General features: G+C 45.8%; 1 protein-coding gene across 1 annotated transcript; it reads right to left on the reverse strand.

Annotated features, from left to right (window-relative positions):
• Window positions 1–5147: 5147 nt before the first annotated feature.
• Window positions 5148–19669, reverse strand: LOC130036014 (butyrophilin-like protein 1). Its single transcript, XM_056127975.1, has 9 exons — window positions 19588–19669; window positions 16172–16519; window positions 14022–14303; window positions 13700–13900; window positions 13436–13456; window positions 13323–13349; window positions 12500–12526; window positions 6149–6175; window positions 5148–5776 (listed from the first exon to the last, which is right to left on the reverse strand). The coding sequence occupies exons 1-9, from the start codon at window positions 19667–19669 to the stop codon at window positions 5148–5150; spliced, it is 1644 nt and encodes a 547-aa protein (XP_055983950.1).
• Between the last annotated feature and the right edge of the window lie 224 nt (window positions 19670–19893).

Below are 19893 nucleotides of genomic sequence, written 5' to 3' on the forward strand. Positions count from 1 at the left end.
GCCCAAAATATATTTATATATTTATAAAATATATAAAATAATATATTGTATTTAATATGATATATTATTTATATAAATAAATCTATATTTAATATAATATATTTGATATAATAAGTTATTGATTATATACTATTTATACATATTCATATATTTCCTATATGCCAAATATTTCTCATTATTTAATGAGAGAGAAGAGAGTGATATAAAAAAAATCACAATCATGCCTTAGAAAATCAATTGTCTTAGAATCAGCTTAGCTAAGGAGGTAAAGGACCTGTGCAAAGAAAACTACAAAATGTTACTCCAAGAAATAAAAAGAGGGGGGATATGATGCCGCCAGCAGGTCAATCTGTACCTGTGAGGCGAGTGCATCAGCAGACTGATGACACCGTCAGAATTTCAGATACCCCAAAATTGATGCTGTGCCTTTGGCCAGACCCCAAAAACTTGGGGCAAAGTTTACCAAGAAAATAAAAGGCCAAAAGTTAGGTATGTGGGAGACACACCCACAAACCATCTCCGACTCAGCTATATAATTGGAGACATGGCCTCTCTGGTTCCTGATCAAACTGCTTAACAGCCATGATCCCAGAGACTCAGAAACGAATCTCAGAACCCAAAGGCTTTTGGCAGAAATGTGTCTTATTCCTGCAGTAGGTTACTGGCGCTGGGCCACTTCAGGAGGGAATACGTTTCATGCGTTGGCCTGTTCCCCCTGGCTGCCCAGTGACTGCCATCCTCCAGAGGCCACTGGACAGTCAGGTTTGAGCCTGCAGTGATGAGACACGCGGGGCCTCGCCAGATGGGGGTGGAACCGGCCCTTTCCTCCCCATCCCAGAGAGATCTCGAGTCGCCTCCTGCAAATGGCCTCTCTGGCTCCTGATCAAGCTGATTAATCCTCATGATCCCAGAAACTCAGAAACAAATCTCAAAACCCAGCAGCTTTTGGCAGAAATGCATCCATACCACATACAAGGTGGCCTCCACCTCAGAGCTTATTGGAATGCCAGTTATGGCCGGCGGTGATGGGGAAACTGCAATCTCATGGGAAGTGGGGTGGTACGGGCTCGTCCTTCACGCACTACCAAGGTCACAAGTTGCCCTCCACGAGCGGATCTCTGGCAAGGCCATGGCTTCAGAGGCAAAAGAACTTTATCCAGAGCCCGGCAGCTTGTGGCAGAAAAGGGAACGTACCATGCATTAAACTATGGCACCATGCCTCCCCGGGAGGGAAAGGGTGTTGCTCCCTTCTGCCTTCCCACCTCCCCCCGCCCCCCAGCAGCAATGTGGCCACCACCTCAGAGCTTATTGGAAAGCCAGGTATGAGCTGGCGTTGATGTGGCAACTGCAGTCTCATGGGAAAGGGGGCGGTACCGGCTCGTCCTTCATGCACTACCGAGGCCACGAGTTGCCCCCTATGAGTGGCTCTCCAGCACAGCAATAACATCAGACGCACAGAAACCAATCTCGTAATTATCTGGCTCTTTGCAGAAATCTAAAATCATTATATGATTCTCATAACTAACTATAGAAAACAAAGTATTTCACAATGCCTTTTCAGCAATTCTGATTGTGGGGGGGGGGGAATTCTGAACAATAATGGTGCATCTTTTGTCGCAATAATGAATGTAATCAATGTAGAGAAGAGTTAAGCAGAAATCATCTGCCTCACAGGCATTGGGAGGGGTGGAAAGGGGGTATATTGGGGTTCTTGGTGGTGAAAAATGAGTACTGGTGAAGGGAAAGGTGTTTGATCATTGTATGACTGAGACTTACACCTGAAAGCTTTGTAACTTTTCCCACAGTTATTCAATAGATAAATATAAAAAAGAAAAAATAAATAAATAAAATTATAAAGAGAGAGAGAGAGTACTTGGCCATTTCTGGAGTGGAGGCAGCCATGTACACAATCCCAATTAGAAATACAGACAAATGCCTAAGATGCAAAATGCACCAGAGAGCACAGGCTCAGGCTAAGATTCTGACCACCTCCCCAGATGGGGAAATGCAGCCTTTTTCTCCATAAAGTTACTATATATACAGGTTTCTCAAAATGACCCCTAAAGTCTCTTGCTACCATGGTTCTGTTGATGGTCTCCCTTGATATTCTTAGTCTTTTGTTCCAGCAATTTGAGTCACTTCCCTCAGGGAATCCAGTCACTCTCTGGAAATGAAATTCTGTTTCCTAAAACTTTTCTGGGCTTCTTAGATGGTACGATAGTTCAAAGACCTTCATCCCTCTACAGTGGTTTTGATTCTAGACAGTGTCTTCCCAATATATTTTACCAAGGCCCCATTATTTGCCTGTAACAAAATCTCTTATATCAAAAAGGTACAATTTAAATAAAAGAGGGACAAATGTTATGAATAATACAATAATTAGGGTACTTAAAATTCACAAAAGCACCCCAGAGAATATAACTGTGGTACTTAATGTAAAGGTGAATGATTCTGAAGAATGTGGAAACTTCCAAAATCCTTCACACATACTGTGAGAGAGACCAGGGCCTCCTACAAATTACATCACAGTTTAGATGGTTTTATCAGCCAGAATACAATTAAAAGAGAGAAACCGCATCAGTCCTTTGAAGATGGAAAAACTGATATAAAGAATTATCAACTAATAAGTGGTCATTTTCTACTAAAGAAAACTCTAAGGAGCATAGAAATAGCAGATGTGGGGAGGAAAAACTCCCTCTAGAGTTGAGGCAGAGTCTCCTAATGAAGGAAGAACTTTAGGAAAGGATCCTTAAATTGAAAAACATAGGAAGGTGATGAAGTTCAATATTATGACACAGACCAAGAGTTCTAGGCATAAACCTCCCACTGCTAGTGTCAAGATTCCCTCTGGAATTAGCCTGTGTCATGGCCAGACATGCTCATTAAAAGAGAGAGATCAGGCCTTCTGATGACACTGATATCACATATTAAATTCAGAAAGAAAAGTACCACAACTAGAAGAGAAGCCATTAGCTGACAAAAATTAAGATGGCAAACAGGAAACAGTTATAGGGGCCAGATCCAGTATCACACTGCATGGCACTGCAGGGAGGATTTGGACTGAGGCCGTCAACTGATGGTAGAAACCTCTTTGTCCACTTTTTATCTATACATATTATTTATACACATTTTAATTTCATGTGAGCATTACATTTTCTGTGGTTCTGTGTTTTTAGTTTCTGTTTTTGTTTTGTGTTTTCTTTATTTTCCTTCTTTTTAGGGGGGAAGTGCTAGCAATCAAACCCAAGGTCTCTCGACTAAGTGGTTTTTGAAGTGACCCCTGAGAACAGAATCAGGAGTAATCCTTGAGCAATACTGAGTGAAGCCTAATCTCTCCACAAAACAAAAACAATATTATAAACATCAGAGTGGGTAGGGTGTTTGCCTTGCATGAGGCCGACCCGGGTTCAATTCCTCCGTCCCTCTCGGAGAGCCCGGAAAGCTACTGAGAGAATCCCGCCCTCACAGCAGAGCCTGGCAAGCTCTCTGTGGCATATTTCATATGCCAAAAACAGTAACAACAAGTCTCACAATGGAGACGTTACTAGTGTCCGCTTGAGAAAATCGATGAACAGTGGGAGGACAGTGCTACAGTGCTACATTATCAAAATTATAAACAGTACTATTAAAACTATAAATTATAAACAAATATAATATAGAATTATAATTATAAAATTATCAACCACAGGAAAAAATAAAAACAGTAAACAAAAATAAACACACATATAAGAAGCAGAAGATGCAGTTGTCATGTTCCTTTTTCCTAAAAACTCAAACCCAGAACTACTGCAGGTCAGTGTTCCATTCATTGCAGAGTGAACATTTCTGAAGATATGCATCCTCAAAGTCTGTTTTCCTTTGTGCCCTGTTAACCTTTTCCATTAGACTTGACATTACTAAACCCCCTACAATTCACTCTGTCCCTCAAAGTTCTCTTAGTCTGGGCCTAGAGCGATAGTACAGCAGGTAAAAACACGTGCTTTGCACACAGTCTTCAGGATTTCGTCCCTGGCATCCCATATGGTCTCCTGAGCCACATCAGGTGTGATCGATGAGCATAAGAACCAAGAGTAAGCCCTGAAAATAGCAAGATTTGACCCCAAAAACAAGCAATCAAAACTCTCTGAGTCACACCTTCATTTGGTAGCAGCTCTCTTCTTTTTTTAATTTTTTTTATTAGTGAAACACTATGAGGTACATTTTAGACTTACAGACTTTCGTGCTCGGTTTTCAGTTATTCAATGATTGAGTACCCATCCCTCCATCAGTGCCCATTCTCCACCACCAATGATTCCACCCCACTCCATCCCTGTGGCAGGGCATACCCTTTTGCTCACTCTTTCCTTTAGGGTGTTAGAGTTTGCAATAGAGGTATTGAGTGGCCATCGTGTTCAGTTTATAGTCTACTTTCAGCACACATCTCGCATCCCGAGTGAGTCCTCCAACCAACCTTTACTTGGTGTTCCCTTCTCTATCTGAGCTGCCTTTTCCCTCATGATGTGCTGCCGGCTTCCAAGCCATGGAGAAGACCTCCTGGTACTTATCTCAAGTATTCTGGGTGTTCAACTCCCGTTATATTACTTTATATTCCCCAGATGAGCAGCTCTCCTTTTTCCATCTAATGTTGACAAGAGGGGAAGCCGGTTCCTTCACCTGAACTCCATAAATCAACAAAGCATCAGTTTTTCATATTAACAAAAAAGTACTGTAGTTGGAAACATAGATGTCTGAATAGAAAATAGAGGAAAATATGAGATTCCTCTACTATGTTTTATTTATTCCCAGGAAAAAATAGATGACCAATTTTCTACTGAGACCACAGATCCCAGATAACCAGCTGAGGAACCACAACCACTTTGGTCTCAGTTTCTCTGCAGAAATTTAAGCTGGATAGAGTCAATCTCCTTTCATTCTGCAAAGTAATTCAGTTCACAGACATTCTTATCCAAAGGTATAAAAATTCCATAACCTATTTTCATAAACAAAAATAATATCTCCCCTACTAAAATCAAGTCTTTATCCAGAGCAGGAGAGAAAGACACCAGAACTCCCAGGACTCACTCAGAGGTATCTGGCATAGGGTCTGCAGTTCCAGAAAAAGTCACCAGAAATAGGAGAGACACTGCTGGGGACATAAGTTCAGGGTTTCAGGGTAATAATGCAGATGCAGGTCCTCGGGGAGCACCATTCACACCAGAGTCTGAGCTCACAGAATCCTTCTGAGAAGACGGAAAACTGTTAAGGGGTACAGGGAGATCATGCCCATGCACCATGGAGCTGATGGTCATGGACACCTTCCCTGAAAAAATCATGAAGTATGGAAAGATGGTACCAGAGAAGGAAGTCTGAGAGAAGGAGTAAATGTGGGAGCCATTATCCATATTATAGAAGGAGACATCCCCTCCCTCTGGGTCCAGGAAAACCCCCAGCCTGTGGGGAACCTGACAAAGGGACAGAGGAGTGTAAGAAGTATTAAAAGCACGAAATCCATCTTCACCATTCCCCACAACCCAGAACCCCCTTTGTGGAGACTCTTGGTACCAGCCTGTCCTTTTTGCGTCTTCTCTACAGACCCCCAGGCACCAAGTGCTGTTGTTTCCATTCCTGATTTCCACCTCCCAGCAACGGCGCCCTGATGTGATGCCCTCAAGGCCTAAGATGCTACATCTGTCTAATAATTCTGAAGCAGCGGCAGTGTCCTTCAAGGTAAGACTTGTATTCTTGGGAGAGACAACAATGTTGGGATGGGCAGATCCTGGATCCAGAGTGACAGGCCCTGCAGAGAGAAGCATCAGTCATGTTCTGAGTCTCCCCTGATGCAGAACAGGGGCAGACTGCCACCTCACCCCAGACACTGAACTACAAGTTATGGAGAAATGAGCCTCCTGAAATGAGGAGATTGTGACATCAGTCCTCTAAGCAAGAAAAGGAACCACAAGACTGATTTGGGATTAGATGTTAAATATGTCACAAGGCTCTTAAGGATCAGTGTGAACTCCATGAAACTGCTTTAGCCTCCATATAAGTCACACCTACCACCCTCCACCCACCACCACTCATTCGTGTCTCCACAGAGAGATGAAATAAGGCCAGAGTTGTGTGTGTGGGTAGCATCAGTAGGACCTCCCAGAAAGAACAAGTCACTCACAGGTCTGGAAAATGTTCTTGCGCCAATCTGTAAGAAACACACACACATACACATATTCATGTCAGAGATTTGTAGACACTATACATTAAGTACATATCTGAAATATCATGATGAAGTAATATTAGGAACATTATGAAAACATTCAACAGGTTCTTTTATATACACTTTTGACACATTTAGGTGCATGCATGCACACTCACACACACACACACACACACACACACACACACGCAAACTCATTATGCACCAAGGTCTTTATTAAGGATAAACCCAAAAGCTCAATACCCAGGAATTGAGAGACTGTATAAATATCTCTCAGTATGAGAAACAGAAATGTAATTACCCATATATGATATCGATCTTTGCTTATCAAGCACATAGACATGCTTATCCTGAAAAGTGAATTTCTTGGAAAAAAATTAAGAAATCAATATTTTCTAGGCCACACTTTACTTATAAAGAACTTAGAAAGATTGTTCTGGATCTCTAAGTTTTCTCTAAACAATAGAAGGAGAAAATTACAACTTGCCTGAGTTTCACTTAATCCATAAGTGAAGGAAACTCAGAATACAACAAAAGATTTATCTTATCCAGTTAAGAGGCAATTGAGATCGTTTCAAGGGAAGAAGATTCAAAGCAGGGAGACACACACATTCAATGAGAGGAATGACATTAATTATTTGTCTACCCCTTTAGTGAGGAGGTGGGGGGGGGAACATCCCAAAGAGACAAAAGAGAACTAAATTAAACAAAACTGGATCTAGTCACTTTATTTTCCAAGTCTTTCCCAGATCTAGAAAGCTTCCAGGAGTAACAGTGTCACAGTAGAATCCCAGAGAAACCCATGTCTTAAAACCCCAAGGTATGTGAAAAATGTTAATTCCATAAAAAAAAATTAATTGGAGCCGTTCAACTTTGTTGCCCAGAGCTGGGCCTCTGTGCCCGTCCCACGCAGATCAGGGGTTGAAAACCGGCTGTCTAGGGGCTGTTTCTAGCTGCGCGTGCCCAGGAGGGACCCAGGCCCTTGGGGGCGGGCTGTACCTGTTGGAATTGGAGCCGTTCAGCTTTGTTGCCCAGAGCTGGGCCTCTGTGCCCGTCCCACGCAGATCAGGGGTTGAAAACCAGCTGTCTAGGGGCTGTTTCTAGCTGCGCATGCCCAGGAGGGACCCAGGCCCTTGGCTGGGAGGAGACCCCCAGCTTCTGTGCACTGCTTGGGAGACTCAGGAAAAAGAAGGGGAAAAAAATAAGATTATAAACATCGAGATGGAGACATCATCCTGAGTAATACAGAATTAATCACAAGAACTCTTAAAAGCAAAACCTTGATCACTTGATCACTTGACTTCCCGTTAATCATCGATTTGCTCAAGCGGGGACCAGTAACGTCTCCATTTGTCCCTGTCGTGTGCTAGTGTAGCCCAATGGCGTCTGTTCACTCTAGGAACATGAAGAGCCTCAAACCGATCATTCATGATCTTGATGAAGAAGTCTGACCATCTGGTAGGTGGACGGCCATGCGGTCTTTTAAAATCCCATGGAATCCAGTCGATAACAGCTCTAGTCCAGCGGTCATCTTTAAATCTCATTACGTGACCAGCCCATCTGATTTTTGACACCTTGGCAAACGAGACAGCATCCCTGATTCTTGATCGTCGACGGAAGTCGGAATTCTGAATTCTTTCTCTCATTTGAGTGAAATGTGATATTCCAAGCATAGCTCTTTCAATTCCTCTTTGGGAGACCCAAATAGCGTTCTCATTCTGTTTGCGTAGGGCCCAGGTGTCTGAGGCATATGTTAATGCAGAAAGAACAGTGAAATCAAAGAGATGTGCCCAGAGCCAGAGGTTCTTCGTCCTCTTGGCTATTTCTTTGACGTTCTTGAAGGCGTTTCAAGCCGCTCTCTTCCTCCTGTGCAGCTCGGGGGCCAGGTCATTTGTCATGTTGACTTCTTGACCTAGGTACACATAGCTGTTGCATTCGGAGATGGTCGTTCCATTGAGAGCGAATGGGGTGTCAGGAACGAAGCTGTTTTTCATAAACATTGTCTTTGTAAGATTCAGCTGTAGTCCGACCTTTCCACACTCACGGTCAAAGTCAGCCAGCATTTGTGCCGCTTGGCTGATGTTTGGTGCTATTAAAACAATGTCATCAGCAAAGCGGAGGTGGTGTAGTTGCCGACCATCTATCTTCACTCCCATTCCTTCCCATTCCAGTCGTCTCATGATGTTCCCAAGGGTGGCACTGAAGAGTTTTAGTGAAATGGTATCACCCTGCCGAACTCCTCTCTTGACATCAATGATTACTTCTTTGTAGAACGGTGAGATCCTGGTAGTAAATCCATAATACAGCTCACGGAGGACCTTGATGTTGAGCTTGAATGCCCTGATTGACTAGGGCTTCAATGACCGCTTCCATCTCAACAGAATCAAAGGCCTTCATTAAATCAATGAACATTAGACACAGCGGCATCTTGAACTCCCGAGAAACCTCAGTGAGCTTGGTTATCGTGTGGATATGGTCGATGGTGCTGAATCCTTTGTGGAACCTGGCTTGCTCGCATGCTTTTCCTTCATCTAGTGTTCTGCCAATCCTATTTAGGATGACTCGAGTGAACAACTTGTAGATGACAGACAATAGGCAGATTGGGCGATAGTTGCCAAAGTCATGGATATCTCCCTTCTTGAACAGTAGTACAGTCCTGCTGGTTTTCCATTGGGACGGAACCTTGCATTCAGACAGGTAACGTGTGAAGAGCCGAGCCAGTGTATTGATGAGTACTGACGGCAGGTTCTTCAGGTGTTCAGGTCTGACCTTGTCTGGGCCAGGTGCTGTTTGTTTCTTTACTGAAGAAATGGTGTGTCGGATTTCGGAAGGGAGAACATTGGGAACGACATATCCATCTTGTGGAATTTGGTATGTCGGCAAGTGGACATGACTATCGAAGAGATTTGAGTAGAAGTCATGGATAATCTTCTCCATTGCCGTTCTGGAGGATGTGATGGATCCATCAGGACGTCGGAGGGCAGTCATCTTGGTCTTGTAGTTGGCGAAGGACAGGCGGGCGTTACGAATACTTTTCCCGGCTTCTGCCTCATCTACCAGAACTTCTGCTCTTCTCTCTTTGAGGTCTTCCTTGATCGCATCTCTGCACTGCTTTGCGAGCCCAGACGTTAGCTTGCGGTTGCCTGAGGCATGCGCCAAACCACGCTGGCGAATAAGCTCAAGAGTTTTCAAAGACAGGCGTTTTTTTGTGGCTCTCTCTCTTGGTGTTCCTCGCACAATCATGGAGGTGCTGAACCAGTCGATTGTATTCCTCGTCTGTGTTGTCAACAATGGCATCTTCCCATGTTGCTGCAATAGTGCCAAAGAGCTCCCAGTTGGTGGTCGTTCTGGGAGTTCTCTTTTTAAACTTTGCAGCCCTTTCTCCCCGCTCTGTGAAGTAGAATTTTGCACGAAGGAGATGGTGGTCCAATCCCGTTCGGAATTTTGGGACAACAGCGACATCGGTCAGTCAAAACCTTTGATTGAATATGTTGTGGTCTATTTCGTTGTGGAATCATCCACTGGGAGACTCCCATGTCCAACATTTAGATTCTGCCTTCTGGAACTGTGAGTTTCCATGGATGGTCTTGGTGGACATGATGAACTCAGTCTCTCACCTTTTTCATTCCATTCTAGGCCATGGGTCCCGATGTGAAGTTCTTCAGCTGATCTTCTTGGTCCTATCTTGGCATTAAAATCACCCACAATGATCTTGTAGAAGGTGTGGTCTTCTTTATAGAACTTCTCCAGCTCCATGTAGAACTTCTCAATTTCTCCTTCATCATAATTAGATGTTGCTGCGTAGACAACAATGATAGAAACTGCCGGCAGTGAACCATATCTATTCAAATGTAAATGTCTGATTCGGGTTGTTAGACTTTCGAATGAATCAATGCTCATGGCCAAGTTTGTGTTGACAAGGACACCGATGCCTTCGACACCTCTTTTATCACATGTTCCAAGGAACAATTCTTCTCCAGTGTCAAAAACGGCATGATGAGATTGGTGCCTTCTTGTCTCAGTCAGACCAATGATGTCATACTTGATCTTTCACGCTTGTACCATCAGGTCCATGATGGATGCATCTGATGCTAACGTACGTGCACTGAAGGTACAGATGATCATTTTTGTCTTCCTTTGTTGTGGCAGCCTAGTTCAGCCTTGAGATTTTATCGGCCTCTCCTTTCTCATCCTTCTCAATACTGCCATGTTGGTGAAGCCTTCAGGGTCAGGTGAATGAGACCCATTGTAGTTACTGGTTTACCGACACTACCTCCACTACCCAGCCGCTGCCACACTCCAGGACGCTTTCTGGACCCGCGTGGCAGCTCCGGCTGAGACTCACGCATGACTGGGGACCCACAGAACAAGATAAGCGGAACTCTCTGAGACCTTGGACTCCAGGCTCAACGGACCCAGGGACAGAGATTCTCTGCTTGCTCCCACCAACCTTAGGTGACAAAGGGATTCTAATCAGGAGCCCAACCCTACCCTGCCCTGTCTGCTCCTACCAACCACTAGAGACCCAGGGATCGGATTGCACACAGAAGACCCACCGTACCCCTACTGGGACCAGATAAATACCCCACTGGCAGACCTCCATTACCGACACTACCTCCACTACCCAACCGCCACCACACTTCAGGATGCTTTCCAGACCCATCATAAGACACTAAATACCCATCTTCTGGAATTGCCCTACCATATTTGATAGGGTTCAAATATGGTAACACCTACGAGGGCGATTAGAGGTCGCCCCAAAAGCCTCTATCCCTCTCGGAAAGCCTGGCAAGCTACCGAGAGTATTCCGCCCGCACAGCAGAGCTTGGCAAGCTATCCGTTGTGTATTCGATATGCCAAAACCAGTAACTAAAAGCAAAACCATGTCAAGAATATGACAACGAGATGTGACCCCCAGATTCAGGGTCAGATATGTCTGTGCTGCTGGTCTGCAAATGAAAATGGGTCACAAACAAAAATGTCCTCTAGAAAAAGGAAAGGACAACTTCCCCAGGACAAAAAGCATTTACGGACAGTGGTGGAGGGATATTCGCACTTTGGTGGTGGAAATGGTCAGTTTTACTGTATGCATTCTAAAGCATATATATTAATCTTACTGTAAACCATGATAAAAAAATAAGGAGCCAAAGTGATAGCACAGGAGGTAAAACACTTGCCTTGTATACGGTCAATCCTAATTCTATCCCTAGCACCCACGTGATCATTCAAGCTCTGCTAGGAGTGATCTGGGAGCAGAAAACCAGGAGTAAGCCCTAAGGACTACTGGGTGTGGCCCAAAAAAAGAAAAAAAAAGGAAGGGGAGAGAGATAATAGCCTTCATAAACAGGACACAGCCCTAGCCACGCTTTGCTGGAGTATGACTTGCAGAGCAAGAAAATAGAAAATATTTTGCTTTATGCCATAAATTTCTGGGAATTCATAATGGCAGCAGAGAAAAGGACTATTATACCCACATATGCTACCTCCAACATGAGAAAAAGTTACATGAGAGAAATATGTCTGGTTAGAGACAAATGATTGAAACCAAGGATTTCACATGGATATTTAGTAGGGAGTTCCCAAAAGAGGTATATGGAATCTACCTCTACTCCCCCAAAACCAATCTAAGGGTCTTAACAAGCAGTTGAAGTAATCTTCCAAGTGAGGACTTAAAAGGACTAAAGGAGCAGAGGTATCTCTGTCCCACACTGACCCAGTGACACATAATCTCCTCTGGCCTTCACAATCCTCCTGGAAAGAGTAAAAGATCACTGACCATTGCAAAGATTGCATATGATGCAGAATCTTGATATGTCTTCTGTGGGGGCATTGTTGTCTCCCAAGAACAAGAATGAAGGAAATAATATTTTCAGCACAGTTGGGGTGTAAATTTGTGACACATCCACTGAGATATGTTCATTCAGAGAACTTTCTGTCTCTTTTGTTTAGATGGATGCAAAAACAGTTGGATTAATTCATATAACTCTTTAATAAATGTAAAATATACTCTTAGGAACAATGAACTTCCTGTAGAGATATTAGAAACTGCCTACAGAAATCCATTGCATTTGTGTATGAAAACTATGGGAGAAGAGAAGAAATTAAAAAACAAGGTATTTTCCAAGGGGGCTACTCACACTAACATGACCTTAAGTAGAGGAGTCAGAGAAGGCAGATCTGTGCCCCAGAGACAGTCCCGGAAGCCCCTAGATGGAGGTTACAAAACTGACAGTGACTCCTTCCTGCCGTGGGGTCCTTGAATAGAGAAGGGAGAGAAGTGAGGAGTCATAGGACACTTAGAGCACCTACCTGCGTACAGCTGGGCCTTCCTCCAGGCTGAAAAAGAACACACGGGTGAGAGCTCAGTCAACCAGCCTGCCCAGCCCAGGCTACAGTCCAGCACCCCACCTCGCCCTCTCTGACAGTTACAGTATCTACAATGTCAGGATGACAGAAGGGGGGGTTCTGGAGTTGGGGAGCTCCTGCATGTGCAGACACAGGTCAGGACACTGGTTAGGAAGCCTGCATGACAGGCTGGCCCCACCACTCTCCTGTTGTGACTAGCTGCCTTAGCTTCAAATTGTAATACATGCTTCTGCTACCTTTGTTCAAGTTTGCCACTAAGACTTTGTAGATTATACTATGTGTTCAAATATTCAAGAGAATAAGACATTAACTGTTCCATAGTTATTTTTATGCATTAAATTTTATATTCAGTTTTTCTCTTGAAAAGATACTAGAGAAATAAAAGGGGAAAGGATTAAGGGAAGAGATGAGGTCAGTTCTGGGGCAGTGAACTTTCTAAGGCAACAGCACTACTCTGCAGCATTGGAGCCACCATCCTACCACGATCCCACGCCTGCTGAGCCAAGTCCCCAGCTATTTGACCTCACTAATTGATGGTCTCCCATCACTACTTGGCCGTCTTCCATCACTATTTGACCATCACATTAGAGGCCGCAGGGGACAGGCTCTCCCTGGGTGCTGTTATGAGGGAAGGGCAGGAGTCATGCTCCTAAATTCATAATATCACCATTTAGTTATCTGGCTCCTGTAATGACCACATGTGTGTCCCCAGCACACACAGAATGAGAAACAGCCGGGCACAGATGAGACCTGGATCACCACTCACCAGCCAAGTACTCAGTCTTCCTCTGGTCTGAAAGGCAACAGGAACAGGTGAGCTCAGAACCACAAGATCTCCCAGGAAGAAGACTCAGGGAGTTGAAGAAAAGCAAAACTTACCTAAATCTGCCTGCAATTCATCTGAAAGAAAACAAAAAATAAAGGCATGAACTCCCTTACCTGAAGAACAGAAAACTGCGGGCCTGCAAAATCCACCAAAAAAAATCTATATCACAAAATTCCACTCCAAACCCATTGGGGTCTGTGGGTAACTCCACCCTCTGGGGACTCCTGGGCCACTTGCTCTGCAATCCTGGAGCTGAAGCGCAGGACTCTTACCCACAGTCCTTGGGTCACTCTGGGCCTGGGCCTGTCCTGACTTACCTATGGCCTTCAGTGCAGCCTGCTTTGCCTGCTCATCCTCCTCCCGATCCTGGTGCCACTTCTTTCGTTGCTGCCTCTCCTGCACCTTTATGGAACGTTCTCTCCTGGTGTAATAGGCAGCACCGAGGATCAGGAACGTTAGCAAAGTCACACACACCACACAGACCAGCTTCCATGGAGAGGCCTTGGGAAAGAAGGGCTCTGTAGCCCCCCAGAATGCCCCGTGAGGGCACAGCCAGGACAGCCCAGCCCAGCTCCCCGAGGAATGTCCACCCTTCCCTCCTGCTCCCCTATCCACATGGGAGAGTGCAGCAGAGCCCACCTGGGATGAAAATGGCTATGGCCTTCTCCTGGCCCAGGATGGGATTGAGGATGGAGCAGGTCACGTTCCCCATGGCGCTGTCTCTCACCACCAGCGCCGCCTCCACGCTGAACAGCCCCTCAGCGTCCAGGGCCTGGGTCTCTGAGAAGGCCAGAAACTTCCCCCCGCTCGAGTCTCTCCACTGCACCTGGGGTTTGGGAAACCAGCCTGCCCCCCTGCACACCACGCGGACCCCATCCTCCTCGATCCCTGTGATGTGCACCTCGGGGGCAGAGTTCACACCTGCAGGGGAGAGGGATGGTAGGAGGCTGGATCTGAGCAAGCACACAAGCCCTCAAGCCAGTCTGCATCTGGGAGTTGTGTGGGAGGCTACCTACTCCCACCACCCGCCCCCAAGTGACAGCATCTGCCCCATCACCAGGCACAGAGAGAAGGGACAAGGGACAAGGGTGGCACTGAGGCAGAGCACTTCTCCCCAGCTGAGCAGGGAGAAGGTTCAAGGACTAGAGAATGGGAGGAAGAATTTCATAGCAGATTCATTCCATTCTCATCCTCCACCCTTTCTACCTCATACATCTCCCAGGACATCTTTCTTCCACTCCAGCTGCATCATGCTAAAACACTTTAAAATTACATAAAGTTAGCCTTTCGGCATCTGTATTGCATACCATAAAGGCCAGAGAGAGAAAGAAGAGGAAGAAAAGTTCCTGCCATAGATGCAGGCAGAGGGGAAATGGGGAGACTGGTGGTAGGAAACATACACTTGGAAGGGACAGGTGTTGGAACATTTTATGACTGAAATCCAATCATGAACGACTTTGTAACTGTGTATCTCTCTGTGATTCAATTTTTAAAAAAATAATTTTAAAAGGGGCTGGAGTGATAGCACAGCGGGTTTGCCTTGCACATGACCAACCGGGTTTGATTCCCAGCATCCCATATGGTCCCCCAAGCACTGCCAGGAGTAATCCCTGAGCATCACCAGGTGTGACCCAAAAAGCAAAAAAAAAAAAATTTTTAATTCAAATTGACATTAAAATATATACTCACTAGCACCAAAATATTACATATAGTAATAGCACTGTCCCTGAGTCCCTCCTAATAATTACATCCCTGAGTATTATCACTAAAACATTCCTCACATTTCTATCATTCTTAGAATTCTAGTTCTGGAGTCAGAGAGATAGAGCAAAGGGCTGGAGCTCAGGCTTATCCTTCATAGGATCCTGGTTTGTCCTAGCACCACATAGCTTTCCTAGTACCCATGCTCTGGAAATCCCCTCCCCCACCACAACAGCCAGTTGGGGCCTGAGAGGGTTGGAATTCTGGGGGTCACAGAGATGGTTCAAAAGACTAGAGTGCATGTTTTGCATATGAGAGTTTCCCAGTGTCCTAGCTCTGCCAGCTGGGGGTATCCCTCATACTTTCAGGTATGGTTTTTCCCCCATTCAAAAACTCTACAGCTGACAGCCCTGCTGCATAAAATCCCAGCTCAGTCTCCCAGGAGATGCACACCAAGCAGCTAAACTTTATGGAATCACCAGTCCCCGCAGCTGAAACTCTAGAGCACTCATGGGAAGTGGGCAGGCCCAGCAAATGCTCTGCAACAGCACCTCACCCCACCACTACAGACATGCCAAAGGCTCAACTCCACCGCTTCACACACATTCTCTGCAAAGAAGCCAATCTGCAAATAACTTCAGGTACCCAGTGCCCAGACTTCGAACTCTGGTGTTGTTTTCAGAGTCGGGGTGGTAGCCTCTCCCTAACCTCCCATACTTCTGGACACTTTGGCAGATACACCCACCTCCCACAACTGCCACCATGTGATCTCTTTGATGCAAACCATAGATCCTGATGTCTCTGGACTACATGGCCACATATGCATTTGCAAGACACCTCCTAAATCCTTAGACAAGGACTTAGCAGCCCTGCAATCAGATATAGCAATGATACATAAATGGATTTTCTAGAACAAGTAATTTTAGTATTTCAACTATGTTATCTAATCCATTTTAATTATAGAATTTCATCAACAGTTGTGGCTTTTTTCTACATTAAAATAAAAATTTTAAATGATTTTCTTGGTCTCTGAAGTTCCTGTCAACTAAAGCACTCAAGGATTTTAGAATGTAGATCGAGTCACCTACCTGCCACCCTCAGCTCCAAACCAGCCTCCTTATAGAAGCTTCCCTTTCTGAAGAAGCATGTATACCTTCCAGCATCCGAAACCTGGACCTTGTGGATGTGCATGTTACCCTCCCCCTGGGAAAGGAGGTCCGTCTCCAGGGAGGTTCGCCCCCTGTACTGGGCCAGCTGCTCCTCCGTCTCCTCCTGATGGTTTTGGTAGATGAACACAGCTTCCGAGAACTTGGAGCGGAACCACCTCAGCTCCATGTTCTCAACATTCATGGCCGGGGACACACGACAGGGCAGTGTGATGTCGCCTCCCACCACAGCAATAATAGGGTCCGAGGGGCCAATCACCAGGAACTCCTCTGTGGACACAGACATGGGAGTGAAAGGCTGGGGGACTGCTCACCCAGGGCAGGAGATACACCACAGAGTAGGAGCCAGGAGAGCTGGAGCAGATCCCGATGAGAAGACCCCAGGCTGGAGCATGGAGTAATAATGATTCAGATTTGGATAAGACCTGCAGTCTGCAATTTGTGAGCCAGAAGTGATGACAGAGAGTCCCACCTAAGTCACCATCCCAGCAGAGTCTTTATACAGGACTCTGATTCAGTGGATCTCAAGTTTTCCATATGCATCAGAAGCACCAGGGGCTGGCAAACAAATTGCTGGTTCTCGGTTCCCAGTCACACATGGATTCTATAAGTCTGGGGTGTGACCAAGGATGCACAGAAAAAAGTAGTTCCCAGGATACTGTAGGGAGGTGGGGGCAGGCGACCACACCCAGCAATGCTCAGGATTATTCCTGGCCCTGCATTTATGGATACGCCCTGGTGAAGCTCAGGAGACCAGATGCAGTATCAAGGACAGAAACCCAGTCAGTTATGTGAAATCACACACCTTATCCAGGTTACTATCCTCTAGCCCCTTGGGATGCTGGTTGATGTTCCAGAGGGCACATTTTTAATATCACAGCTATTATATCACCAATCATTGGACAGAATGAAAATTGTAGCAGAGAAATAGCACAAAGGGCTGGACTCATACATTGTATGCAGGATCCCCAGGAACATTCCCGCTCTGTATGGTTCCCACACACACCCCAGGGGAGTGGTCCCTCACCTTGGGTATGGCTCGAAAAAGAAATAAAACTGAGCAGAGGGCATAGCTGTCAGGGTGAGAACTCTGACATTCACAACAGGATCTGTTCCGCTCCCACCTCTAACCTGATCATTTGTGCCCCTGTCTTTCTCCTCAGTTAAATTACATCTACACTCGGGGCTGGAGCTCTAGTACAGCGAGTAGGACATTTGCCTTGCACGCTGCCAACCCAGGATAATCCCCAGCATCCCATATGGTACCCCAAGCATCGCCAGGAGTATGTCCAGAGTGCAGAGCCAGGAGTAACCCCTGTGCATTGTCAGGTATGATACAGAAAACAAAAAGCAAAAAAATTTTAAAAATTACATCTACACTAAAAACTAGAGTTCTATAGCATTTCATTAAACACCTGCCCCCACTCTGCCACTCACAGGAGCCCAAATCATTGCTTGTTAAATAAGGAGGATCTCTCCGAGAAAAAAACATGCTGAGTGAAAAAAGTCAGAGGGAGAGGGACAGACAGTTACCAAATTCATTTGCAAGATATTTTTACAAAAATAGCTTAAGAATAATACTCAAAAACAGTAGAAACGCAGGTCGGGAGGACTAGTCCATGATGGAAGCTGCCACAAGTTGTGGGGGAGGGCAGTTAGGACAGAGAAGGGACCATTATGACAATGATAATTGGAAATGATCACTCCGGTCATGAACTGGGTGCTAAAAGAAGGTAAAGTGATGGGTCTGGAGCAATAGCAAAATATTCAACCTGAACTGGGTTGAATGCCGAACATCCCATATGGTCCCCTGAGCACTGCCAGGCGTGATACCTGAGTGCAAAGCCAGGAGTAACACGTGAAAATCGCCGGGTGCGACCCAAAAAAGAAAAAAAAAGAAGGTAAACTGATATACGTGATACCCTTTCAGTAACAGTATTCCTAACACAGTGCTCAAAAGGAAAATAAGAAAGAGGGAAGAACAGTGTCTGCCATAGAGGCAGGCAGGGATGGGGGCAGGAGTAGGGGACATGGTGGGAAGGAAACTGGAAACACTGGTGGTGGAAAAATGTACATTGGTGAAGAGACGAGTGATGGAACATCGCAGGACTGAAACCCAATCATGATCAACTTTGTAACTGTATATCTCACTTTGACTCTTTTTTTTTTTTTTTTTGCTTTTTGGGTCACACCTGGCGATGCACAGGAGTTATTCCTGGCTCTGTACTCAGGAATTACTCCTAGCGGTGCTCAAGAGACCATATGGGATGCTGGGAATCAAACCCGGGTTGGCCACGTTCAAGGCAAGCGCCCTACATGCTGTACTATCGCTCCATCCCCTTAACTCAATTTTTTAAATAAAAAAATAAACTAAGGAGGATCTCCCAACCTCTTCTGAATTCTGGGGCCTTCTGAGGCCTGGAATGACTTCTGCAAGACCAGCCCCTCATCTGCCTTTGTCCCCCCGTCTCCACCCTCCCATCTGACCTTTCATCTGAGCTAATCACAACTTTCCTCTGCCCTAAGCAGAGTTGTCTCTACAGTTCCCACATGGCACATGGGCCCCATTGCACTGACCACCCAGACTCCAGAACCCTCCAGCTTCTGTCCCTCTGCTCACTCTGGCCAGGTCACCATCACTGCATGCATGGACTAGTCCCTTCATGGAAACCCTCTGCTCTGCCCACGGGAAGCTCTCAGGCATTCCCCACCCCCCTCCAATGGCTGCCCAAATATCACTGTCTACTCCAACATTCAGGGAACACGGCTGCCCCATGCCCCCTCCCCCAACCTGCCTGCCCACCCAGCCCCCCCTGCTCCGAGCCTCCATCGTCTCCTCTAAACAGCTCCCTAGCTGAAGAGCTAATCAGTGCTCTGCTGCACTGTTCACTCTCCCCTAGAACACGGGCTCTGTGAAGAGAGGGGTTCCTGTACTCCTAACATCCTTAAGAAATAAACGGAAGACAGATCAGAACTTTCCATACACATAAAATTGAGAGAAAAAATAATGGAGAAAAAGATATTTTCAGTTTTGATAAGTTTTTAAAGTGTTGATTGAGGCTCTGCGACTGACAGTACTGTTAATGATGGTGTCCAGTGCACCTAACTCCAAAACCACACCCCACACCAGTGTAGAGGTCACTTAAACGTCAATACCCCGTTGGAGAATTGTCAAGGTGCTTCCCCTCACTTTATGGTTTAGTAACTCAGCTTAAAATGTCCAAGTACCAGGAGTGGGAGAAGCTGGGAGAGTGGAATCTGAGTCTGAGCCTCCACCTCCACTGGAGACCTGAAGCTCGGGGTCCTGGGGGAGACATGGCAGCACAGCACAGACTCACCTACAGACCCCGTGGTGGGCAACTGCAGGAGAAGCAGGAAGGCCAGCAGGCAGAGCACAGGGCAGGGGGAGCGACTCTCCATTTCCTTAGGGCTGGGAAGAGAGAGAGGGAGGAGGAAGCCAGGACCAACAGGCAAGGCAGAGCCCCAGTACTCTGGGCCTCACAGGGCTCAGGGCTGGGACACCCCCACAGGAGAGAAAATCTCCTCATGCTCCCTGTGAAGGTAGGGGTCCCACATAGCTGATGCCAGCTCAGACTCCTCCCAGCCTCTGAGATCACCCCAATGCAGACTTGAGGTCCAAAGGG

Source organism: Sorex fumeus, unplaced genomic scaffold (genome assembly GCF_029834395.1).
Source record: "Sorex fumeus unplaced genomic scaffold, SorFum_2.1 ptg000063l, whole genome shotgun sequence".
Taxonomy (NCBI): domain Eukaryota; kingdom Metazoa; phylum Chordata; class Mammalia; order Eulipotyphla; family Soricidae; genus Sorex; species Sorex fumeus.